Source organism: Podarcis erhardii (assembly GCF_964252035.2).
Source record: "Podarcis erhardii genome assembly, chromosome: 12".
NCBI classification, from domain to species: domain Eukaryota; kingdom Metazoa; phylum Chordata; class Lepidosauria; order Squamata; family Lacertidae; genus Podarcis; species Podarcis erhardii.
In genome coordinates this window covers 27,084,205-27,110,919 of record NC_138513.1, presented here as the reverse complement: position 1 = coordinate 27,110,919, position 26,715 = coordinate 27,084,205, and the positions used below count along the sequence as shown (strand labels likewise).

At 42.0% G+C, this 26,715-nt stretch overlaps 2 protein-coding genes across 2 annotated transcripts in view; one reads left to right on the top strand and one right to left on the bottom strand.

The window, feature by feature from the left end:
* Nucleotides 1–7,555, bottom strand: part of BZW2 (basic leucine zipper and W2 domains 2) — a 52,351-nt gene extending 44,796 nt beyond the window's left edge. Inside the window, exon 1 of the mRNA XM_081882269.1 lies at nucleotides 7,407–7,555. Within this exon, the coding sequence (XP_081738395.1) occupies nucleotides 7,407–7,528 (122 nt within the window). The 5' untranslated portion in view covers nucleotides 7,529–7,555. The remainder of the gene's footprint in view (nucleotides 1–7,406) is intronic.
* Nucleotides 7,556–7,901: 346 nt separating this feature from the next.
* ANKMY2 (ankyrin repeat and MYND domain containing 2) lies at nucleotides 7,902–25,186 on the top strand. Its single transcript, XM_081882261.1, has 10 exons — nucleotides 7,902–8,128; nucleotides 11,052–11,116; nucleotides 15,183–15,321; nucleotides 17,267–17,365; nucleotides 18,842–19,002; nucleotides 20,198–20,412; nucleotides 22,230–22,365; nucleotides 23,157–23,285; nucleotides 23,619–23,760; nucleotides 24,512–25,186. Exons 1-10 carry the CDS (start codon nucleotides 8,011–8,013, stop codon nucleotides 24,733–24,735), a joined length of 1,428 nt encoding a protein of 475 aa, XP_081738387.1. The 5' UTR covers nucleotides 7,902–8,010; the 3' UTR covers nucleotides 24,736–25,186.
* Nucleotides 25,187–26,715: the final 1,529 nt, after the last annotated feature.

Below are 26,715 nucleotides of genomic sequence, written 5' to 3'. Positions count from 1 at the left end.
CAAAAGATTATGGGGTTCAGTTCCTAGCATCTCCAGGGAAGAATAGGAAACATTTTTCTCTGAAACCCTGAGAGCCGGTCTGTGTAGACTGGGAATAGGGCATGCTTCTCAACCTGAGGCCACACGCCAGTGTTGTTGGAGGCAAAAGTGAGCTTGGCCAGTGGCATAAGTGGAGGAAAGGGACACAGGTGGCACTGTGGTCTAAACCCCTGAGCCTCTTGGGCTTGATGATCAGAAGGTTGGAGGTTCGAATCCCTGCGTTGGGGTGAGTTCCTGTTGCTCTGTCCCAGCTCTTGCCAACCTAGCAATTCGAAAGCACATCAGTGCAAGCAGATAAATAGGTACTGCTGTGGTGGGAAAGTAAACGGCATTTCCATGCACTCTGGTTTCCGTCACAGTGTTCCATTGCACCAGAAGCGGTTTAGTCATGCTGGCCACATGACCCAGAAAGCTGTGTGACAAATGCCGGCTCCCTTGGCCTGAAAGCAAGATGAGCACTGCAACCCCATGGTTGCCTTTGACTGGACTTAACAGTCCAGGGGTCCTTTACCTTTTACCTTAAGTGAAGGAAGCAAGGGATGTGACTCTTTCAGTCCAATATGGCTACATTCCAGCCACACAAAAGCCAGAGGTTTCTACACAGACACATACATCCCTCCATTCAAGAAATCAAAATTTATGACCACAGAAAGGACAAATTCCAAAAGGGGAATGGAGCCAAAAACACTTAAGAAGTTCATGGTGAGGGGTGCGGCCTGGGAGGAAGAAATGTCACCAACTGAGAAAAGTTTACAATTATGCAAACAATACAGATACAGTATATTTATTGTTTTCCTTTGCCGTGCCTTTGGCTTCTTGAGGTTATTTTATCATGCTCAACCTTGGATTTTTTAAAAATGAAAGTATTTCAAGAAACCTTTTCATGCGCTAAGTTGACAGCATAATGCTCTTATTAGGATCAGACATGTTTAACTTCTGGCTAAAAAGAAAATTTTGAATTCATTCTGTGTTCATGCTGTTTAAAGCTTCTGGGTTGGGTTTTGTTTTGGGTTGTTTTTTGAATTTTTAGGTTTGCTGAAATGTAGTAAAAACATATCCAGCCCTGCACATAATCACCAGGCTTCAAAAATCGTAGATTGATGGCTTTAAAAAAAAAATGCAGCTCCTTTGCACCTCTTGAATTAGGGATCCTTTGACGTGTTCTCCCTGCACCTCTCCAAAATGTCACATTTCATGTTCTTCCCCACCATGTCAACCATTCCTCAGCAATATCTTATCATTATACTATATGTTGCGCAATTCTGGACGGGAAAATGTATCCCAAGTTACTTAGCAGAAGAGCAATTAAGGGCAGACTGAACCAGCTGACAAATCTTAGGACCTAAGAAGAGACCAGTTAGATCAGGCCAAGGGTGTGTCTAATTCAGAATTTTGTCCTCATAACAAAATTCCCATGGGAAGCCCACAAGCAGAACACAAGGGCAACAGTAATTTTCCTACATATGATTTCCAGCAACTGGTATTTAGAGGAATGTAAAACATAAATCATCATGGCTAGTAGCCACTGACAGACTTATTATCCATGAATTTAACTAACCCCCTTTTAAAGCCATCTAAGGTGATGGCCATATTGTGATAGGGAATGTCATAGTTTCCACCTTCTCCCTATTCACTTAAAGTTAAGGTAGCAAAGAACTGGAAGTCCAAGAAGTGTAAAGCATTGCAGTCACTTTACAACTGACATTTTTCCTACATGGGGGTGTTTATGTGTGCATTAGTTACCTAAAGTGTATGTGCAATTTTGAAAGGAATCTGGGGGTGGACAGAAGACTTTCTATACCAATGGACTCCTTTTTTTGATGGGGGATGAACTTTGCCTAAAGAATTACAATACTCTGGCACAAGATAGCTCAGTCAGTAGAGCATGAGGCTCTTAATCTCATGGCCACTTCCAACTCTACAATTCTATGATTCTATAGAAAACTGATGAAATGCCTTAGGCTAGGAGTGCCTGGGAATATACTTCAATTGCCATGGTTTGGATGTTCCATTAAAAACATTTTTAACATCATGACAAAATAAAGAAGAGACTAAAAACACTATGTTCTATCCAGTCCCAGTTACACTACGAGTAGACCCATTGAAATTAATAGGCATGACTAACTTGGGTCCATGAATTCCATCGGATCTTCTTGAGTAAATTTAGGTTTAGTCAGCCTAGTCACTTGTTACTGATTTGGGGGAGATGAGTGTGATTTTGGAAAAGAAGCAAGGTTCAGACTAGAACACCTCTTCAGTGATCAAATAGCTTTCCTTAGGCTGCACAAGAATCTCTCTACCTGTACAGTGTTTATTCTTTCAAACTCATCTAATAAACATGGAGCCAAGTGTTCCTATTTTTTCAAAAAAGCAATCAAAGATATAAATAGTTTCCCCATCTCTCTTTAGAGGCACATAACAGAAGAATAAATGTGGTAGGCACTAATGTACATATTTTTCTTCTTACAGACTGAATTAACATCCTACACAGGTCATGTTGATATTGCCAAAAAAAGACAGCTTAATGTAAATAGAAACCTACAATCTTATCCTTAAATATTCGGTGGCACTCGCTTGTTTTTGCATTTTCAGAAGAAACCACAGGAAGAATTGAAGCAATGTCAAATCAGAGAGTCACACAACAGGAAAAAGGCTGCAACCATAGACAATGATTTATTTTTCTGCAGTGGGGGAGTACATTTCATTTAGTTATATATATAACACAAGGGGAGGAGGTAGGGTGATGGAAAACATTCTCAGGATACAGTGGGGTGAGGGGGAGCTATTGCTTTACAACTTAAGTTGCCTGTTCTAAATCAAACACTTTAGATCAGTCCATAGACTAGTCATCTGCCCTGCACTGCTTAACGTACACTGTAATTACTTGTTCATTAACAAAATGAGGCAAAAACCATAAAGCACTGAAAACTGTCAGAAGAAAAATAAGCGATTCAGATATGCTACATGCACCCAAAAATGGAAGGATGAAGGAATCCCAACGACAGAAGAATGGATACAAAAACTTATGGACTATGCAGAAATGGCAAAACTTGCAGGAAGAATAAGAAATTAGGAGAACAAACTTTTTATAAAAGGAATGGAAATGGTATACTGAATATTTACAAACAAATTGCAAACAGATAAAAACATCAACAGGATTATTGTAATAATCTGCAGTTTTTAAAATATAGATACATGAAAATAGATGAATAAAAGAATTATTTAATATAACTTGGAATATGCAGGGAATGAGGATAAAAAAATTAATGAACCGCATAAAGAGGAAAGAAGTCATTTTGAAATGTTTGATTTACTGTTAAACTACTAGCAAAATGTATATAAATGAAAATCATAAAATTATTTTAATTGTTTTTAAGAAAAAGAATTGCTACATGCATGTAATAACTACAAAATCTATTATTTTGCCAGCCTAAAGATTTTGCTACCTTAAACCACAGCAAACAATATGCACAAGCAAGAGAGATGCCCACAGCTTTGAATGGCCTTTAATATCCGTTACTGGCTGCATTCACATATCCCAGTCAAGCTAATAGTTTTCCATAGATGTGCAGATCACTCCTCCCTGCTAGGGGGCAGAAGTGACAGGCCACAATTTGTGGCGTAGTGTTCTATCCAAACCAGGAATCATGGTTTGCTTCACGCCAAACAAGCCATTATCTGAAGCCACTGTTTATTCTTAGTTTACCAATTGTAGTTTGGCTAGAGTGAGACAAACCAGGATCCTTGTGCAGACATAAACATAATGCCAAGGGTTGTGAATTGTTGCTTTCACTCATTAGTGGGGATTCATAGTGAACCATTAACCATGGCATTTGATGACTGGGTTGATGATCAAATGTCAACATGAAGGAGCACATCTAATTACAAGTATTGCCAGTGTGTGCCATAGACATAATGGAATCAAGAGATATAACGTGCATTTAGCAACCATCTGCAAGTGGGAGAGGCGACCTATCTCTTAAAGGTCAAGCAATAATCACAACAAAAGTTCTAATTAGTTATAATACACCTGACCTACTGTTTCAATTATTTTCCAGTCAAACTACAGTTGCTTAAGTTAGGTTTTATTGTGAACATAGTGATGACATTTTGCTTTTTATAAAGCATCCCAGAGGGTTGTTTCCCCTAGGAAACCAGAAAGCCATAAAGAGGGGGTTTTCCATTTTGCCTCAACAATGTAAATAATTCAGAGTTGTCATCCAGGTACAAGCTGTGCTAAATAATTGCGCCATGGAATCTGATTATTATTATTTTTACCGACTTTGGCACTGAGTTACTACAAAAATGTCAAGCTGCAGTAACTTTACTATATTATTTTTCCTCTTAAAAAAGGTCCTTTATAAATCTTATATAATAAATTAACATTCTGTCTTGTTTATACATAGAAGGAAGACATGCAAACTTACATACACTTCAACAGCTGCATCATGAACAAGCCAGTTTATACATTTTGCACAAAGTTGGCATGACATACTACATCAAAGAGTCTGTAAAGCACAGCAGGGATGCAGGTGGTGCTGTGGTCTAAACCCCGTTGCTCGGTCCCAGCTCCTGCCAACCTCACAGTTCGAAAGCACGCTAGTGCAAGTAGATAAATAGGTACCACTGCGGCAGGAAGGTAAATGGCATTTCCGTGCACTCTGGTTTCCATTGTGCCAGAAGCAGTTTAGTCCTGCTGGCCACATGACCCAGAAAGCTGTCTGTGGACAAACGCCGGCTCCCTTGGCCTGAAAATGAGATGAGCGCCACAACCCCAAAGTTACCTTTGACTGGACTTAACCATCCAGGGGTCCTTTACCTTTTACCTTAAAGCACAGGATATCTAAGGGAGTGGGAAATAAAAATATATGGCCCTGAGTATCTGAAAGTATGATGACAGAATGGGTTGTACTATTTTACAACTCACATTTTCATTAATACTATACATACAAAATTCCCTACTAGTGGAAATTTTACAGAGTAGGAAGGGGGCTGAATTAAAACCTTCCACTCTGCTGCATTATTGGGTTTTTTAAAGAGGGGTGTGTGTGTTTTACTGCCAGTGAGGTTTTACACTGGAGTCATTCAAAGAGAGCACCTCCTGTATTCACTCCTGTGGCCCATCGTCCTATTCTGCTGCATGTGTACTGTAGACTAACCACACTTTCTGGTTCCATGCTCAGAAATCACAAACACTGCCTGATATCACACCCTACCTTTAAGCATTGAAAGAAGAGGGGAAACACCATTGTTCGTCCCATTCTGGCCTCTTGGAAAGTGCACATGATTATTCCAAAACAAAATAAAAAAATTCCTTCCAGTAGGTATCTGAAGAAGTGTGCATGCACATGAAAGCTCATACCAATAACAAACTTAGTTGGTCTCTAAGGTGCTACTGGAAGGAATTTTTTAATTTTGTTTTGACTACGGCAGACCAACATGGCTACCTACCTGTAATAATGATTATTGCAATTGAAGAACTCTTAGCAGGGGCTAAATCCCCATGGAGCACAACTGGACCTCTTGCTCAGTAAGCATGTTTAGGATCAGACTGCATTTAACACAAGTTTTTCTCTAGTTCAAGATCTAAACGTTATTTAAATCACTTTGCCTAGCAAAAATAGTATTATGCAGAAGGTGTATTAATTTACAACTCAAGCATGCCAAGCAGAAATTCCCTTAATCCTCAACTGAAAAAAGAGCAGCAAAAGGCTCTTAACTTATAAATTCAATGTACTGTAGTTCATTTAGGCTGCAAAACTACCCAATCCAAAAAACTAATCTCCAAGAAATCCACGGGGCTAAGCAATACTAGTGACTTGTATCCAGCGGATAAAACAATTATTTAAAATGGTATTTCCTGCTTTTACGCAGCTCCCTTCCCTCCAGTGGCGTAGCGTGGGGGGTGCAGAGGGGGCCGGCCGCACTGGGCGCAACATCTGGGGGTTAGGGTTAGGGGGCGCAAATTACTTGCCTTGCCCCGGCTGCTGACAACCCACGCTACGCCACTGCTTCCCTCCCCCCCTTTTTTAAAGTGGAAGAAGAAAATCTGAACTCCCTCAAAGAACTCAGATCTCCAATTTAATGCGTAAACAGAAAGTAAACAGCTGAGCGATGTCTAGACTTTTCCTTCCTCCAAGAGGCTTACAAACCACTAGGATGACTAAATAATGAATCTCAGCCAACTTTTGAAGCACACCTTTCTTTTAAAAGCCTGAAAATTAAGACATCGCTGTCCAGATTTCATAAGAGTCCCTCTCTCTCTTTTTTAAGGGAAACGTTTCCAGCGCCATCCTATGCACCAAAAGCAAGTCCCATTCAGTTTCATGGAGCTTACTCCCCGGAGAATGGGTATGGGATTGCTGCCTCAACCTGACACCGGGATGGCTCCCCACATGCAGCCAGGCGGGCTGGTGGCACCACGCAGGTTAAGGTCTCTGGAGTGCCAATGGCGCCTCGGTAATAAAACGGCGCACAAGGCAGCACCGTGCCCTCCTCCTTGGCCTTGCACACACAGATTTGTTGCGCGGCTCCGGAGCGAAGCAACCACCACGTCCTCCCCACCGCAACCTGCGCCCAGTGGGTCTGCTGCCGCCGCCCCCCCCCCAAGCCAGAAAGGCTCTATAAGGGATCAAAGGCAACTCCTTCCTTCTGCCGCCTGTTTGCCCCCAGCAGAACGGACTCCCGCCAAGGGTGCAGGCAAGGAGAAGGCGATACGTCTGAACCCTCCCATACCCAACACGTTTCTTCGCATGCAGCAGCCACTGCCGAGCACCGGCCGAAGCAACCAGAAAGCAATTCGCCGCCAGAATGATAGAATCATAGGGACCACGAGGGTCATCTAGCCCAACCGCGGCACCCCCAACTGCAGGAATCTTTTGCCCAACGTGGGATTCGAACCCACAACCCTGAGCTGAAGGGTCTCGTGCTCCACGGACTGAGCTATCCCTCCAGCATCCCCCTCTCCTAGAGGCGCTCAGTCCAACCCGGCTTGCTGTGTTTCTCACCCTACCCCATATAAATGACAGCTTCCCACCCTCCCCGCAACAACAACCCCCGAGTTGTCTCGCGTCACCTTGCGAAAGGAAGACACGCAACCTCGAAGTTCACCGCGGAAAGCGGACCCTCCCAGCCTGCTGAACTCCCTGCTTTTCCGGCGGCGGCATCAGCAGGCAATTGAGGAGCAGCGCCCCTCTCTCCCCCTGCCTTTTGCAGGAGAGGGTCGTGCAGGCGCGCGTCTGCCTCTTTTGTGCATTTCGCGGACACTCCCCAGCTATTGTCTCCCTTCCTGCTGGACCCGCACCCTCTTTCCCACCCCACCCCCGACCTCGGCGCCTGCCCCTCTCCCCGCAACGTCAAGCTGTTACCTCTCTGGGGGAAGTGGCTCTTGTCTAAGGAGAAGAAGCAAAGAGACAACAGCAGCGGCAGCGCCTCCGCCACAAGCAGCAGCCACAGACAATGGAGAAGTGAAGGACGGACACATTAACATACACACAGGCAGAGCGCCGGTCGGGACCCGCCTCCTTCCCCGCCCGGCCGCACCATTTTACCAGTGGGGGGGGGGAATAAAAATAAAGGAAATTGTGCATGTCCAGTTGGGCACTCTCCTGTCTAGACGCCTTCCTCTTTAGGCACCGTCCAAGCCGACTCCTTCGCCCCCCCTCCCAGGCTGAGATGCTAACTGGGAGCGAGCGTCGCTTTGTTTCCTTATTCTAGACACCCCCCTGTCTTTTGAGCGAGTGGTTTAATCCCCCCCCCCCTTGTTTCTCACGCCAGCTCCGGGAGAGAAGTTACAATGCTGCGAGCGGCGGGGATCCTGGCGCGGGCGTAGAGGGGGGATATCCGCGGGCCGGGGGGCGGGGGGAGCGCGCCGAGGTTCCTTCTGCTCTGGCGGAGCAGCGGGGGCTGCCCTCATTTTTCTCCTCCGTGGAAGAAGGAGGAGGAGGGCGGCGGCGGCGGCGGGGAAGGTGCATGCGCGTGGCTGGGGGAGAGAGAGAGGAAGAACTAGGCAGCCGGCGAGCTATGGCGTCTCTGAAGAGAGGGGACTTGAGCGAGGAGGAAAAGGAGTTGCTGGGAGTGATTGGGAAAGGTAAGGCGGGCCAGGGAAGTCTGGCTCCAGGCCGAGCCGAGAGGCGGAGGGACGCGTGTCGGCTGCCTTTTGCCCGCCGCTCCGAGTCTAGGCGACCGGGCCTTGCGCGTCGGGCCCGCGCTGATGCGCAAGGAGGGGGCTTTTCCCTTAGGTTTTTGCTTCCTCGCCTTCTCTCCTGTGCTTTGACTGGGCGCTGCTCCCTGGGACTGTTGCACGCCGGCTGATTTTTTATCAGATCGTGCATATTTTCTTGCAAAATAAGCAATAATAATAATAATAATAATAAGTCTTCTGAAGACTTGCAATGAGCAATTTTCTATCTTTCTATATTTATTTAAATTTTGAGTCATTCTGTAATGAGTGTAATTAGAATTGGGAAACATGTAAATGGCAATGATATAAAGGCTAATTTTGAAAGCCATGAGGCGGGAGGAGAGGAAGTCCATAGGCTCTAAGAGCCAGGGCGGGATAGTGGATAAAGATGATGTGAATGTTGTATAATATTCAATATATATATATATATAATTTATTTATCTATACCCCGCCCATCTGGCTGGGTTTCCCCAGCCACTCTGGGTGGCTTCCAAAAGAACACTGAAAACATGATAAATGATCAAACGTTTAAAAACTTCCCTAAACAGGGCTGCAGTAATGAGACAAGGGACTCTGTTTCTTTTTATCCCATTTACCCCTTCTTCCAAGGAGTTCATATGATTCAACATGTTTCTTTCTCCTGATCTCCTCCTCCCCCCTCCCCACCCTGTTTTATTTTCACAACCAACCTGCAAGGTAGGGCTAGGGAGCCGGACTGGGCCGAGGTGCCAACCTGAATAAAATATTGGAGGGTCCAGGTAAGCTCCACATAATCAGTCACAAGACATGGCATACACACAACATTTGAATGGCAATGCCCATGGGGGGGCAGCCTCCTCAAATATTTTATTGGGGGGGGGCAAAGGGACTTCGGCCCTTAAGAGTTGGCTCCTATGGCCTGGGTCAGGGTCATCCGGTGAGTCTTATGTTTGAGTAAATATTTGAATGAGCTCTACCTACATACCACACATTTCTAGCACACCCACCCACCCAAGTATCTTGTGAACTGGAGTTTACGGGTGTTGGGAATTATAAGTTAGGGGGTTACTTTAAATTCACAGTGTGTACTCAATAGTTGCATTCAAGGAAAGTCTCGCTGTGGAGTGCAGAGAGGAGTAAGGCAGACTGCAGTGACTGGTGTAAAAATCAACACTTTGCTAGTTGTCATACTATTCCAGAGGTATGGCAGACCTTGTCAGCAGCTGCTCCTAATCAGCACTTTTGTTGCAGCAGCAGCAGGACATGGAAAGTTATTTCCCTTCCTTTGCTGGAGTACATGCTTCTTCTATAAAAGTGTTAACTGGCAGATGGAGGAAACATGCCTTTCAGATTACCCCCTTATTTCGGAGGTGGTTGTTTTGTTTACTAATGGGTGAGGTGTTGGCACCAAAACTTCCAAGTTGTTGGCAGGTTGTTGTTTCCTTTGGATGTGATCTTTGTATTGTAAAGGTCACGTGACTTCAGAGCCTGTTATCATAACTAACTTAGTGAGAGAGCCACCACTCATGCCACCTGCAAGTTGCTGGTATTGGGGATGGAGGCAGCCACATGATGCACACAAAACTGCATGTGATAGATTTAGTTGAATGCTACTTTATTCGGTCATAGTGCTTTATCTATTCATGGAAATAATGCCTTGCCTTTTTGCAATGCTTCTTGAATGTCAGCTTCTGGGAATCACTAGCAGGGGAACAATGTAACGTGTTCTTTTCTGCGTACGGAAGTAGCTACTGAGATTCTTTACACATAGCGCTAGACAAACTGTGGCTTAGCACAGAAAAGAGGGTTCCCAGAGCAGAGATTTCAGCCACTGCATTTTGCAAACTGCAGCCATGTTTTGTTTTTGGTTTCATAACTCATGGTTTGTCTGGAGTGGGACAAACCACAAACCCATGGTTGGATGGCATGCTAAACTAAATCACAGCTTAGCTCATGGCAGCAGAGCAGCAGCAGGACCAGAGGACAAGCAAAGTAGCATCATCACCATCATCATCATCATCATTATTACTATAAATTTCCATTCTACTCTTCATCTGAGGCTCACAGGACGGTTTACTATAAACACATAAATACCTAACATAATAAACAAACAAAAACATTGCACCCTAATAACCTCTCTAAGAACCCACACATTTACACTAAGCCGTGCATAGGCAAACACTGCCCTCCAGATGTTTTGGGACTACAATTCCAATCATCACTGACCACTGGTCCTGTTAGCTAGGGATCATGGGAGTTGTAGCCCCAAAACATCGGGAGGTCCGAGTTTGCCTATGCCTGCACTAAGCCATACTTTAGCTTAGCATTGCATGTGAATAGAATGTTTGTTTTTGTTTGTTATTTATTCATTAAATCTCCATACTGCACTTCATCCGAGGATCACAGGGCAGTTTACAATATAAAAACACCAAAAAATCATAACGTAGTAACAAACAAAAACAATAACCCCCATTCTGAAAATAATTTGACGAAAGTGTCGATTTGGGGCAGTAAGCCATACAACGTTGTTACAATATGTGTGGTAGGGCAAATGTTTGACAGGTGCTTCATACTTCATCATGGCAGAATTTTATGATTCCATGATTCGTAGTGAGGAGTTCAGGCTGAAATCCTCATTCAGCCCTGAGATTTACTGGATGGGCTTGGGTCAGTCATGATTTCTCAGCCTAGCTTGTCTCAAAAGGTAATAAGGGGAGGAAGAGATAAGAGCTACATACGTTACCATGGTCTCATTGGAGGAAGCATGGGATACAAATGTAACAAATTATTAGATTCACTGTATTGATTTTCTGTTTAACAGTAGACTTCACAAACTCTTCCTTTCCCTTAGGAAGCCCTGAAGAAGCTGTACGACTGCTTGGCAGCAAGAATGTCCGTGTGAATTGTTTGGATGAGGTAAAAGACTTGACTCAAAATATGTGTCTAGATTGGGTAGAGTCAAATTAAAGAAACTTTGGGAATTCAAAGGCTGGCAGATTTCTATAAGCAAAATAATACTTATCAAGGAAACCTGTTTAACATACTGGAATCAGAAAGTATCCCTTGAGTATACTGGAAAATGATTACGGTCAAGCAAGTATTCAGTATTCCCTGCTAAAAATGAACTAGTGTAATATGCCTGAACAGAGGTATAATATGCGGGTTTTTTGGACCTGAATTATCCTCTTTGATTTTTCAAAGTAAGCTCATGCTTTTTTTAAAAAAAATAAGAAATCCTCTATTTCTGATAGAAAAGCGACCTGAACTTTTGTTAATGTCAGATTTATTTATCATCTTCTGAGATTACATATTTGAAACCTCAACTTTCCCAAGGCCTTATGATGGATTGAGGGGTGAAAGCAACATATTACATAACTGAATATTTCACAAACATAGTGGGCTGTTTTAAAAATGTAGTTGCAAAAGGCTGTTTCTGTTTGACTTTTTTTTTGCAGGAAGGGTCAAAGGTGAGTCTATCAAAAGTGTTTCTGTGGGAAAAAGCGTACAGTGTATTTTCAGATCAACTTCCTCATGGGAATATATACCATAACACATTTTGTGCTTTTGCAACTAACTTCTTGCAAAATGGCCGGAATCCAGTGCAGAGTCAATGGGTTAAGTCTGCCTCATATCATACTGGATTTTGACTGTTGTCCCTGTAGGTTTTTGATTTGATTTGATTTTTTTAGTGAAATAGTTCATCTTGGCAGGAACTGTTCAGCTGTAGAATTTTCCTAGGAAAGTGTTTCCCTTATCATCCATAAAACCTGCTTCATCACCACTCAATGCAGTACCTGGAAAAAAAAGTATTCAGTTTCATAATCAGACAGGTTCCACAGTGAGTCCCTTGTGGAATATCCTTTCTCTAGTTTAGAGGAAAATACTCTGCAAAGCTGCTGGTCTGTTTAATATGCAATGGGAAATGTTGCCCTGTCGGGAGGGGGTGCAGTATATCTAATGTACTGTAAGTGGGGCAGTTGCTGCATTTGATCCCTGTAACGTTGTCATGGGATGGGGCATGTGGATCCATTCTGGACTCAGTATTGAATGTCCTTCAGATGAATCAGAAAAGGGCCATAGGAATGTTTCTAAAGACATAAATGAGGAAAATAAGAGCTGCATTTTAATGCGTGAGGGAGAGCATTATTCAAGAAAGGCCTTTAAAACTTACATTTTCCTATTTATTGCCTTGCCTTAAGTGAATTTTGGTGATCTCATTATACGCCTTGCCTCTATTTGCTTGTATTCACTCAATGCTTCATACTTTCCCTGCAGTTCTGTTGTCATCCCACCCCTACCCCCTATATGTTGCTTTGTGAAGGCTTGCCCCCCCCCCCAAAGCAACTACAGTGGTACCTCGGGTTACAGACGCTTCAGGTTACAGACTCCTCTGACCCAGAAATAGTACCTCGGGTTAAGAACTTAGCCTCAGGATGAGAACGGAAATCGTGCAGCGGCGGTGCGGCGGCAGGGGGAGGCCCCATTAGCTAAAGTTGTACCTCAGGTTAAGAACAGTTTCAGATTAAGAACGGACTTCCAGAATGAATTAAGTACTTAACCCGAGGTACCACTGTATTAAATAACTGCAGTGAATGAATAGAGATGTTGAATGGATCCGGATTCATTTAGTTGTTTCCATATAAATCGGTGGGATTTGTGACTAACTTGTCCCACTGTTTTCAGTGGGATCTTGTAAACCCCATTTATCAGGCCCCTTCCTCCATCAACCACCACTGGGCAGCATCCATTCCATCAGGCTCCAGCAGGGGCAGGGATGGGAAGGAGGCCATTCCCATCAGCTCTGCTGAGAGACCATTTGGTTCTCTCTCTGAACTGTTTCCATTCCTGGTGATCTTTATAAGAACTACTACTATGACACTTTAAGAACTGTTGAACAAGTTAGCTTGTTCTCAACTTCTTTATCCCCCTTTCCTCTTTTGTGCCATGTCATTTTCATAGAACTATAGAGTTGAAAGGGACCCCCAAGGGTCATCTAGTCCAACCCCCTGCTAAATCTCAGCTAAAGCATCCATGACAAATAGCCATCCAACCTCTGCATTAAAACCTCTGAGGAAGGAGAGTCCACAACTCAGGGAGCCTGTTCCACTGTCAAACAGCTCTTATGGTCAGAAAGTCCCCCCCCCCCTAATGTTTAGTCGGGATCTCCTTTCTTATAACTTGAAGCCCTTGGTTCAAATTCTACCCTCTGTAGCAGGAGAAAAAGAGCTTGTTCCCTCTTCCATGTGACTTTTGATTTCAAGTCTGCCGGCAGGGATGGTTTTATTCCTCTTCATCTGAATCCAGCTCACTATATTTACATAACATGATGAGGCACTCACTTTGTGGTTTCTTCATATTGGTTGTCTACATGTTGTTTGTATAGCATCATGTTCCGTCTTCCAGTTACTTGGCTTTTTCCTCCACTTCTGAGATTATTTTTGAAATGTTTTCCAGAAGTGCTGTATAATGTGTGAGTTGGCTCTCCTATATAGCTCTGGGGCCAGGTGGTTATCTTTTTTTTTTAATCCTCATTATCAATTTGTAGGGAGCAGATTAAGGCAGGAAAAAGGGCACCACTCTAGAGTTGGCTTCCTGTACAGGTGGTCTGTACAAATACCTCATTGCTCCTTAATGCGCAAAATTTCATCTCACTATTTGAAATATATTTTCAGCATTCGGAAGACTCATGTGTATAATTTGAACAAGTCTCCCTGAATTTAAGCATTTTAATCTCTTTAAAAAAGAACACAAAGCAAAGGGAGCTGGTGGAAATGAGAAAGAATGGAAGGAGAGGTCCTAAATGCCATTGTTCATTTCTGGCTTAACAAATGTATGATTCATAACATAGAGTGTGTGTGAACTGCTGCTTAAAATGACAGGTTTTTCACCAGTGCCTGCTGCTAAAGAACTTCCCCAAAACTGGTAATGATCCATCTCTCCCACATGGCTTCCCAATTATAAAACTTGCCTATTATATAAATTGCCATACTGCAAACTCAAATATAAAGAGGTCCTTTGCAGGTCTCCCTGCTTGCAGCTGTTACTCTTCTCAGAGAATTGTGTGGTTTCCCACCAAATTAGACATGTTGTGCACTTTTTTTTAAAAAAACCCCCAATACTTTTATTAATACTTCAGATTATTATTAGAATAGTTGTCTAGGAATTAAAAGCTTAAACGCTTCAGTGTTCATTCTACCCCCCCTTTTAAAAATCTAAAGAAATATTTATTATCGATGCTTTGCAATTTAATTGCTCCTATCTCCAGTACAAGGGGGCTCTATTATTCGCTGATACATCAAGTCATATTAGCTACTCCAAAAGCAAAACTGAAAAGCTTTTCATAAATATAGTCATTAGTATAATTTTTATAAGTATTGATGGATGTGTGGAGTGGGGAAGAATTGCAGTTGCCCACATAGAAAGGCATGCAATGGTAGCTGAAGTTTCCTTCTCATTAGCAGCTTACATTGAAGCTGAATGTGTACAAAGGTATCCTCTGCTAAAATGGAGACGTAGTTGGTTTTCTAAAAGCTGGATTTTGTGGAAAGAATATATAGTTAAAGAGTATTCAAATGTAGCAAAGTGAACATCAAAAAGGCTATACCATGGGTAGGCAAACTAAGGCCTGGGGGCCAGATCCGGCCCAATCGCCTTCTAAATCTGGCCCACAGACAGTCCAGGAATCAGCGTGTTTTTACATGAGTAGAATGTGTCCTTTGATTTAAAATGCATCTCTGGGTTATTTATGGAGCATAGGAATTTGTTCTCCCCCCCCCCTTTCAAAATATAGTCCGACCCCCCACAAAGTCTGAGGGACAGTGGACCGGCCCCCTGCCGAAAACGTTTTCTGACCCCTGAGCTATACTGTATTTGGAGTGCTATCTTTTCATTTTAGAAGCGTAGCTTGCTTGTGTTTAAATACTACCGGAGAAGAACAAACAGATATATTTGAAGGTTCTGTATTTATTTCTTCTTTCCATAGCATGGCATGACTCCTCTGATGCATGCGGCATACAAAGGGAAAGTTGAGGTGTGCAAACTGTTGTTGCGGCATGGGGCTGATGTTAACTGCAACGAACACGAACACGGATATACAGCTCTGATGTTTGCTGGGCTCTCAGGTATCTATGAGTTTTCCCCCGTTGTTAATTACATCTCCTTCTTGGTGCAGATAAAGGAATCCTTTGTGTCTTTGTGTAGGCAGAATTTTTATCTTTTGTTAAAGGGTGATGTGTTAGAGGTAAGGTCTACCTCTACTTTATAGGCAAGATTGCTATTCTTTTCTTAACCAAATACTGTTTTTATTGGAAGCCACTGGTAGTCTTTTACTGGAAAATTGGGATAGAATTAATAGCTAATCAGACAACTCTGAGGACCCAGTTTTGCTCTTAGATATCTATTTCACCCTCTGGATCTCTCATGGAGGAGGCACTTGAAGAAGGGCCTCAGATAGTGATTGCAGGGTCCGGGTCAGTTCATATGGAGAGAGGCGGTCCTTGAGCAGTATTTATATTGTGTGTGCATATTAATTGTCAGGGTTTTTCTTTGTTCTTTAAACGAATAAAATTAAACATCAGCCATCCAGCTGTTGTTCTTGAGCTTAGCTGGAATGCGCCCTTAAAGGGTAACATCTTTACAGTGGTGCCCCGCAAGACGAATGCCTCGCACGACAGAAAACCCGCTAGACGAAAGGGTTTTCCATTTTGGAGGCGCTTCGCTAAACGAATTTCTCTATGGGGTTGCTTCGCAAGACGAAAAAATCTTGCGAGTTCCCGCAGTTTTCCCCCGCTTCCCCCCCTTTCCTAAGCCGCTAAGCCGCTTATCAGCTGTTCCGCTGATAAGCCGCTTAACAGCTGATCGCTAAAAGCCGCTAGACCGCTAATAGCGCTAATCCGCTAAGCTGTCAATGGGCTTGCTTCGCAAGGCAAAAAAACCGCTAGACGAAGAGAATCACGGAATGGATTCTTTTCGTCTTGCGAGGCACCACTTTATTTTAAAAAATATGGTTTAGATTTCAGGGTCTATTAAATCTCTCTCTCTCTCTAGCAAAAGGTAGAAACAGGAATAGGAAACAATATTTGTGAATGCATATATCAGATTGTGGGAGTAAGAAGGCCTCTCTCCTCTGAGGGGAAAGAGCCGGTGAAAGCGTTGAAGGAATAAGAACGTGAAAGGAAATGCCAGTAGGAATTATTAAAATAACATGAGGGAAAGGAAGGAAGGAAGGAAGGAAGGAGATAAGAGAGGAAAGTCGTTATGGGAGGAAGAAATGAATGTGAAAGGACCATGGAGGAAAGAAACTGGTGGTTTTCTCTTGGGGTGCGGAATACAGTAAAAGAAATTACAGGATACAGTATGTGCAAAAAGTAGTTTGAGAGGCATCAGTGGGTGGAAAGGGGAAATATAAAATAATGTGCTTTTCACCTAGAGCCTCTGGGTAGAAAATTCTGCCTAAAATCAGGAGGCTGAGTCATAATACTTCCAGGGCACATATATGAAATTAGCTCATGGAAAGCTAAGCTATGGAACTCCTTACTGCAAAAAAATTAGCAATTTCCAAAGATGGATTAGATGACAGCAGAAAGTGATGCCACTGGGGAAGGCTAGTGCAGCCATCAGGCCTTGGTGCAGAATCTATTCATACTGGCAAGACAGAGGGTTGGGTGAAACCTTGAGAAAGCAAATGGCATCTTCATTTCCAGCTAGTGGGGATGAGGAAGACTGTAGCTCTGTGGAAAAGCACCTTCTTCACTTGCAGAAAGACCCAGGCTTAATCCGTGGTGTCTCCAGATGGGGCTGAAAAAGACCTGTGTCTGGAAACTTGGAAGAGCTGCTGCCGGTCTGTGTAGACAGTATTCATCTCAGCCAGATGAAGCACTTGGCTGACTCCGTATAAAGCAGCTCCCCATTTTCTAAATGCCTTAAACTGCAGATTTACGAGGGATTAAATGTTTTAATGTCTGGGGGGGAGGTGAGAGACCCACCAGAAAAACCTTATATGGCTGAAACTTTTATACAGACTCACTATGAGAAATCTAAATGAAAGCTGTTCTCTTCTGTGTTTAGGCAACAAGGAAATTACATGGATGATGTTGGAGGCTGGAGCTGACACAGATGTCGTGAACTCAGTGGGAAGGACAGCAGCACAGATGGCTGCCTTTGTGGGTAAATGGAGCGGCCATTTTGAATTACCCTTCATGAAGTCCAGGGCGGGAAACCTGTGACTTTCCAACTGTTGCTGGATTTTGACTCCATCATCCCTGACTATTGGCTGTGCTGCCTGGGGCAGATGGAAGATACAGCCCAACAACAAGTGGATTGCTGCAGGTTCCCCACCCCTCCATTAAGGCTCTGAGAAGATGGAGATTGATTTGACTTAATGTTTATTGGCAACAGAGTGCTCAGTACCAGGTTCTTAACTAACTCAAGGGGAAGACATTTAAAAAATATTCATTGGGTGATTGCTGCTTTTCTCAAATTGCTCTCTAACATTAGTTGACTGCAGAAGGGGGGAATTTTGAATTCATAATTAGGAAAGAAATCTGCTCTATTTAAAACTCAACCATCTGATTTTCGGTAAAAATCTGAGTCCAGCTCAAAATGGGTTTAGCTCCATTTGTAGCCAGCCTTCCCTGTCATCCCCCTTGCTGACTTCCCCCTTTCTTTGAGAAGGAAGATTTTAACTAGCAGCAGGGAGGAGTTTGCTAGATAGGAGTAGCCTCCGTGAGCTGATAACTGTATGTAAATATATATTTAAATAAATAAAGGGTGGTGCTCTTTGAGCTGTATTTCCTTTTAAGGATAGACTATGAAGAAGAAGAAAATATTTTTGTTTGTTTTTCCTGGCAAAGGGGTTGGAAGGATTGGTGAGGAGAGACCTTTTACCCAATTTTTTTTAAAAAGTGTTCTAAAGTCAAGTCTTTTGATGATTACAGAAAAAAACAAAAACCAGACACAAAGAGGATTGTGAGACAAGGAGACTAGTGGATCCAGTCAAAAGACTTACCACTTTATTGCAGGAATCTGCTTACAATTTAGGGGAAATTACACCCACATATCACATCCACTACATCTGAACAATCAGTACTTAGTCAGAGATTCAGTCACTGCAATTGCCAGTCTCCATTGGAAGCTTTGCAATCATTGTTTCTAAAATTAAAAAACAACAACCTATTAACGAGGCGTAATCACTAAGCATTCTACCGCTGGCTGAAAGGTGAGCCAGCGTCAATCATGCAATCTCATATGAGTTGCTTTGAAATGTCATATCTTCCAGAAGAATTAAATTTTTGACTGGTTAGCAGCACCATTTTTAGATTTAGTTCGTGCAGTGAACTAAAACAAACTTATAAAAGTGGGAATAACTTTAGAACTGTTTCATAATGTGTCTTAAAAGCTGCTTTGCCCATCAGATCCTAAGTTCTCTGAATAGGTGAGTTAGTTTAGTTCTGTAAACTTCATATTACATATAGGCCTTGAGCCTTGAAATATTGCCTCTGTGTGAAGCTATTTCCATTTAGTTCCACAGTGGTTTATTAGTATAGTACTTCCTCTAAATGGTGAACAACCTCTGTGATTTGTGCTTCATGTGTGAAATAATTGTTCTTCATCTTCATAAAAGATGCACCATTCTCTTTTTAGGTCAGCATGACTGTGTCACTGTTATCAACAACTTCTTTCCCCGAGAAAGGTTGGATTACTATACAAAACCACAAGGACTTGACAAAGAACCCAAACTGCCAGTCAAGTTAGCTGGACCTCTGCATAAGATCATTACAACTACTAATTTGCATCCTGTTAAGGTAGAGTGTTCATATTTTGGCTTATCCTTCAGGCATACTTGTCAAATAATTTACAACCTTGTTGAGGTCAGTCCTCTAAGAAAAAATATTTGGCCTATGGAGTTGTGTGGCAAAATTTGGCCAGCAGCTAATTTATGATTCTGAGCTTATTCTTGATATTCCATAGTCCTGGCCTGCTCATAGGGGCTTTAGTACCTCATTCTCAAATGGAGAGAGATATATTGTAAAATAGTCCCCAACATGAAACACTCAAAGGTTAGCACACTGAAGATCATTGTACTCAAGTATATACACCTTAAGATTAGCATAGTAGTCTTCAACTTTTTGAGATCCAGGACATACTTTTAGCCCAAACAGACATTTGGGAGCCCATTTCCTAATCATATATTTGTACAATGGTAATGTTGCTGCTATGACCCACCTTAGACTAGGTCACAACATAGTAGTGTGAATCAACACACTAGTTAAAGACCAGTGATTTAGCAGAAGCAAGACAGCATCTCATAAGGACTTGAATACAAAAGAAATGCTGAAATCTACTTATGTGACACTCATCTCTGTTATCAGTTTCTGTGAAACTCTGTAGTTTCAGAAAGGGCCTGATGCTTGTAGCTGGAAGCTACAAGTGAGACCTTCAACAAAAAATAGCTGTGTGAGTTGCTACAGTTCAGAATTCAAACAACTCCATTCCATTCCCTGTCTGAAACAGTTGTCAGCATTCCAAGGCCTACTTGGCTTGTTTGGTCCTTGTTGGGCTGTTTTGTGGGTTCCTGTGGGTTTTGTGGCTTAGGGGATTTTTTGGTACTTCTCCAAAACTTGGGGGTTCCCCCCACTCTGCTGATACTTCCCTCCCGTACATAGTGTTTTTTGCTACATAAGCAATGTCACTTAACACCCTGAACCTTGGAAATAAGAGACGGTTATGATGTTCAGTTGCTTGATCAAAGATGCATTCATTTTGTATGACTATCACTTCCTGTAATCAGTATTGCATGCATTGTGGACACTAAAATGAGTCAGTCATATTCCCAATGTGATCCACCTATGGCATGGCAGGTTTCTTAGGTAATATAGCTTATTTAAGAAGATAAAAAAGCAAGAAGTCCTGTTAATATGAGCACTTAAAAATTACCTATTGATTCTGTTTTAAATCATCTATCCAGGAAAGATAACTCTTGTTAATCTTTTCCTATAGATTGTGCTGCTAGTGAAAGAAAACCCTCTCCTAGCAGAAGTTGAAGCAATGCAGAAATGCTACAGAGTGCTGGATCTGATTTGCGAGAAGTGTATGAAGCAGAGAGAGATGAATGAAGTACTGGCAATAAAAATGCACTACATTAGCTGTATTTTCCAGAAATGCATCCTCTTCCTTAAGGAGCGAGAGGATAAATTGGATGGATTAATCAAAAGGTATGATCCCCATAATGAATGACATTTAATGCATGCAGAAAAGCATTTGTGTTCATTTCTAGCCAAGTAAAGACAGACTGCTTACCTTGAAAGGTAAAATGAATGGTTTGCTGCTCAGTTTCCTTCAAATCCCCACGCTATCTACAGCTAGATGAATATTCTCCATAGTTATCTACAGGTTAAGCCATTAGTTTGAGGAAAGGAGCAAAAAAAAATGCATCTTTTGAGATACACACACAACCGCCTTCTGATATATATATTAATCCTACCCATGAGGAAGGGATTCTGCTCATCTCTCCTTCATCCTATCTTCTTGATCCTCCTTCCCTGGGCTCTTCTTCTGTGTCTCTTTTATGCTAGGCCAAGATTATTTTTTAATCTTTACTGAGGCCTTTTAATCTGCTATCGTGTTTAAAGATCTGAGGATGCTGCTGATTCTTTTTAGGCTGTTCTGCTGTAACAGCAGTAATTCATTTTTTTATTATTGCAGTAGTTCACACTGATGGACAAGATAATTAAGTAAAAGGTGCTATGACCTGGTTCACATGGCTCAACAAGCCAAGCAAGCTTTGGCTATAGCTTGTGGCTAGTGAGGACACAGTGCAACCATGAGCTCAGGTCTGGACGATATGCTAAGCCAAAGCTTGGTTTAGTTCTATGCAATGTTGTGGGAGCGAAAAGGACTTGAGAGGAGTAAAGTGGCTACAATGTCCTCTCAAGGTACCCACATGTCAGTTGGGAATCTTAGGTGAGATACCCTGCAGTGGAAGTTGCTCTCAGTACCAGTCATTACATGGAAGGAGCTTAAGATCCAGTTGGTTTATTGTTGCAGAAGATAAGGCCTAGTTAAATAGTTCTGGGGATAGGTATATACAGCAGTAGGCTTTTGCAGCCGTTGATACATACAGTGAAAAAGTATATCCGTTGCTCCAAATAAACCAGCAATTCAAGACATGACACTAGATAAGTAACACCAACATACTGAGTAAATGACTGAGGCACTGCTAAGGTGACATGCATTAATCACAGATATGGTCAGGGCACTGGGGAGTTACCATAGCAGCTGGCTTGGCTGCTTTACACCTGCGATTACCTCATCCATGGGGTGATTTACGCTCATGCCCAGTTACTCCAACCATGTTCCTATGTTCCCAATAGCCCATAGCATGTTGCATGAATCAGGTCTATGTTTCAGTTGCCCTCAACTTTTGTTGTAGGGCAAGAGAATCTTTAGCTGCAGAAACGTTATTGTGAAATCTCAAAGCTGAAAGATATAGATATGTATTTTAAGTGTTGCACACAGAAAGTTCATGCATTAGCATCTTTCTCTGTTATGCTGTGGGTATGTAGTTCGAATATTAAAATCTTGGCCTATGTGCTGCTCCACAAATAACAATAAAACAATGAACAGGGTGGTGGTACAATGACCACTGCAACCAACACAATCGACACCAGTGGTTTGAGCACTGAACTACTGTTATATCACAAGTGGACTCTTTATTACTGCATTTTCAATTTTTCAGGATAAAATCTATTTTGGAAAAAGAATAAATGAGCACTGAACCGCTGATATATTACAAGCGAGCTCTTTATTTACTGTGTTTGCTATTGTTTAAGATAAAACATATTTGGGAAAGAAACTACTTTTGCCATTGTTATGTATGTTTATTGTTTGTTTACAGAGAGTTCCCTTGGTGATATTATCTTGTGTTGATTGCACCATAAGGCAGGCATGACAACTACAAATAAAGCAAAGTGATTGTCCAATAGTATTGGCATGAGTTTTTTCCATTCATCTTTTGCTTTAATCTTTCCAGCCTATTAAAAGGCAGAGATGCAGATGGTTTCCCAGTATTTCAAGAGAAGTTCATCCGAGAATGCATTCGAAAATTTCCTTACTGTGAAGCAACCTTGCTCCAGCAGCTTGTGAGAAGCATTGCCCCAGTTGAAATTGTGAGTGTTCTAGTTTAATAGCTTCTCTTTCTTTGGCAGAACATTTGAAACCCCCAAGATACAGCTTAATGGGTACACTTGATATTTGCAGTTATTCTGAAGAACTGTATTTCATACGGAGGATGGAAGATCTTTTTTAATGAGTTTCCTTTATATTCTGATAGTGTCTCTGAATTCCCCAATCCAGGAGCTAGAGTTCCTTCTTAGCTTTATAGGAGAGGAAAGGAGGGGGTATCATGTGCTGCTGAGGATATAGGCAGAAACATAATCTTTCCTTTTCCAAAACCCTGACTGGGGTGGGAGGGAATTTACCTCTTCTGCCACACTGAGCTTCAGAGGAGGCAGAAGCAGCATAAGAGACAATGTGCCTTTGTCCACTCTAAAGTCTAGTGTAATAGGAATCCCCTCTTTCTTCTTCTCTTCTCAAAACACTATGCATGCCAGGAAACTCAGACATAAGTGGCAACAAGCCAAAGCTTATGCATCCCTGAATTAATTTTCATTCCCATTTTGCAAATATTCTCAACAATGTCACCACCAGTATACTTTACGTTGGAACGGTCTGCAAAGTTAAATCTCTGGAGAGTGGAAGGATAATTTCCCTGCTTCCCTTCATATGCCGGGCTAAGATCTTGCATTTAAGAGCAGTGCAAAAGTACTAAAGTGTACATTGAAAATATGCAGATTCCCCCCCCCCCATATCTGCATTAGTGTTGAACCTGCAGGCTTCTCATTGGCTGGGGGAGGGTGTATGCTTGCAATGACTTAACTGTCTTTATCTTTTCCCCCAGGGCTCTGATCCTACAGCTTTCTCTGTACTGACACAAGCAGTTACTGGCCAAGTGGGCTTTGTGGATGCTGAGTTTTGTACGACATGTGGGGGGAAAGGTGCAGCCAAAAGATGTTCCGTATGCAAAATGGTAAGAATCTGCAGGTAAATACCACTGATTGAGATTCCAGCAAGAGATTTCAACTGTTCCTGTATCTGGAGACTGTTCCTTTATAGGAGCAGCATAGATGTTTCAGGTGCTAGATCTTGGAACTCCTAAAGTGAAAGTGAGCAAATAGCTGTTCCTGGTTGCACAAGTCAACAGAAACAAACTATTCGTTGTTCTTAAAATAAGCCAGCTATTGCAAGGTTTAGATTTCCAGTTTTCCATATAGAAATGAATGGGTGCCTTATACAACCTGGATGATTCAAATGCAAGCCCATCCTTTTTTGTGCATTGAGGCATGGCTTGTTTCATTTGCAGGTGATCTACTGTGATCAAGACTGCCAGAAAATGCACTGGTTTACACACAAGAAAGTATGCAAGACATTAAAGGAAGCCCACGAGAAGCAGGAGTTGGAAGCTGCCAAAGCAAAGAAACAGCTAGAAGCAAAGCAAAAGAGAGGTTGGCACACATCATTGTCATTGCAACAGCTTTCATGTTTGTGGCCAAATTAGAGCAGAGATGTTTTCTAAGCAATGCTAATAATCATGCAACACCTAACTACTCAGTGTTTTCTTAAACAATAGGTGGGGGAACAGTGGCAATCCAGATGTTGGGCTTGCAACACTTATCAGATTATTTTGCTTGTCAAGCAGGTTATTAATTTTCTAAACAAAAACAAAGCATTGGCCATGCTGGCTTTGGTTAAAGATAAATGAGGTTCATTCCTCTTCCTCCAGATCTGTTAGGATTGCACTGTCAATAAGGAGCCCCTAACAACATCTTTATAGATGGACATCCTACAGAGTTAAGTGGGGATTTCTCCCCTCTAAATGCGAGTTAGGATTGCAGCCATAGAAATGCACATCACATGCACTCCCTATTCTCATGGATTAGCAGCAACCTGCCCCCTAAACTCAACGTACTGTTTCGGAACAGCTGAGCTGGCCTGTGCTCTGTAACAAGCAGCTGCTTTCTGAAACTGCCCATGGAATCATAGTTCGGTTAATTTTGTTCTCTGAGCCATTTTAACTTCTATTCCTGGTTTGATTAGTTATTACAAAATAGATTCTAGTACTAGCGTTAGTTTCTGGGATGAAGGAGCCAGTGTTGCTTGTGGGAGTAAGTATGTATGTATGTATTTATTTATTTATTTATTTATTGCTGCACATTGCAATATATGTATTTCCCACACCCTGTGTTTCTCCTCTAGAGGCAACACATGCAGCAGAATCTGCTTTAACAAGTGAAGAGCAGTCGGCCTCTGAACCAGGAGACAGTAAAGAAGAGGACCTCAAATGCGTGGGAGACAGAACTGAGGAGATAGTTCCTAAAAAGGAGGTGCCTGCACTGACCCCTCAGGATGACAAGGCCCTTGAAGGAGAGACTAGTCTAGCAGACATCACGGTTGAAAAAGCTCATGAGTCTGAGGAGTAACAAACGCTGGAGAGCCCAAGGCTTTATGGAGGATTTCCTCTAGACCACAACATCGGGATATGCAGGTCAATGGAATGCAGTTATAATGCTCACTCTTGACATATGCTGTGATCCAGCATATGTCAACTTATTTGTCCTGTGTAACTACATCGCATCATCCTAGACTGTGATGACAAGAGCTGAACCATCCGATCAAAACTGTAAGAGCATACCTGCACAAAGCGTAGAAGACTTAAAGCGTAGAAGACTTAAAAGGGGTCTTGAGAAGAGGGCCATCTGCTAGCAAAATTTTAAAAAATATCTTAGACTTCAGTGCAATAAAGCGCTTGGTCATGATACTGTTAGATCATAAGGGGTGCAACCATCTAAAAGTTAAGTTTTTCTGGCTACAGATTTTGAAAGCCAGTACTGCTACCAGTCTGTTTTCATTAAACAAAATCCTGCTCATCTACGTTGGCTTTACTTCCTTGAACTTTCTCTTTCCACTTAAGTGGCTCAATGATTAAGAACACATCATAGCGTAAAAATATTAGTGTTCCCCAGGAAAATAGGCTCCCAGCATTTTGCTACACTTTTATAAGATACATCACGATTTTGTTTGTACTTAGCATCACTAATCTTTAAGTACTAATAGGTAGAGCATGAAGGGTCCGCTCCAGTTGGATTGGGAGTGTGTGCAAATGTAAGGAGGAAGGGTTGTTGACCTGGGTCCAGTTATTCCAAATACTTGCAAGCTTTAGGGGAGAGTAGCGGAAACACTGAATCACATACTGAGGTGTTGCAACCAAGTGTCCATTTCCTACTAGAGAAGCAGGATGAAATTACACAGAATGAGTTGTGTAAAGCATTAGAAATAATAATAATAATAATAATAATAATAATAATAATAATAATAATAATAATAATAATGTATTATTTATACCCCACCCATCTAACTGGGTTGCCCCAGCCACTCTAGGCGGCTTCCAACAAATTATAAAACCACAGTAAAACATCAGACATTAAAAACATCCCTATACAGAGCTGCTGTATATCTGATCTTCTTAAAGTCAGATACTTGATTGTGTCCTTTATATCTGATGGATGTCAAGGAAATCTTAGGCAGTGTATAGAATTTGTATATTCATAACTGTCAGCAAAGTTGGCCTATTCAATGGGTCTGATCTTAAGACTAGGGCTCAACTAATTGGCAAACCTATAGCTGAACTGCAACATTTGAACCTGCAATTGGAAGTGCATATGGCTGAATTCTCTTCAGTTCTATCTTCGTCTCCACCCACCTATCCATTACATGCCACTTTCTTCTTGGAGGAAGGAGCATTCAATCTGTCAGCCCAAATGCACATGCGCATGCCTTTGGGCTCATGGTAGTATTTGGAGATAAAGCTGTGCTATATTATCCTCTGAATTTACAGGGAAAGGACAAATAAAGTCTCCCCATTAAGAGACATCCCTTCCGGTCTGTTAACTATATACTTGGTAAAAATGGCAGAAAGGCTTTTATTCTCCTATATGCACCAACAGAACAGTGGTCAGCTCACTTACTGCCCCCTGAGTCATAATCAAGCTCTCTAAACAGCTACTCTGTTTCTTAGCTTTACAACCCCCAGAGATTGCGACCTTAGGAAATTAAAGCCTCTCCAAACTTGGCAAGTAGGCATTTTTTTAAAAAGGACATGCTGCCAAGTTTATTTTTCATTTGAAAGTGTCTCAACCTAAACCTATATGCAGATCAGGAATCTGGCTTACAGCAGACCATGGTCAACTGCTCAATAACCCAACTTCAAACCATAGGCTGGTTTAACTAACCAATGATTTTTATCGTTTTAAATATCACCCCTTCATACTATGCTAAAATGGTAACGTAACTGGATTATTTTCCTGCTTGAAATGATTTTAATTGATGTTTAAAGCGCAACAATACCAAGAGCAGCAAGAGAAATGTGTTTTTTTTTTGTTGTTTTTTAAGAGACAACTGTC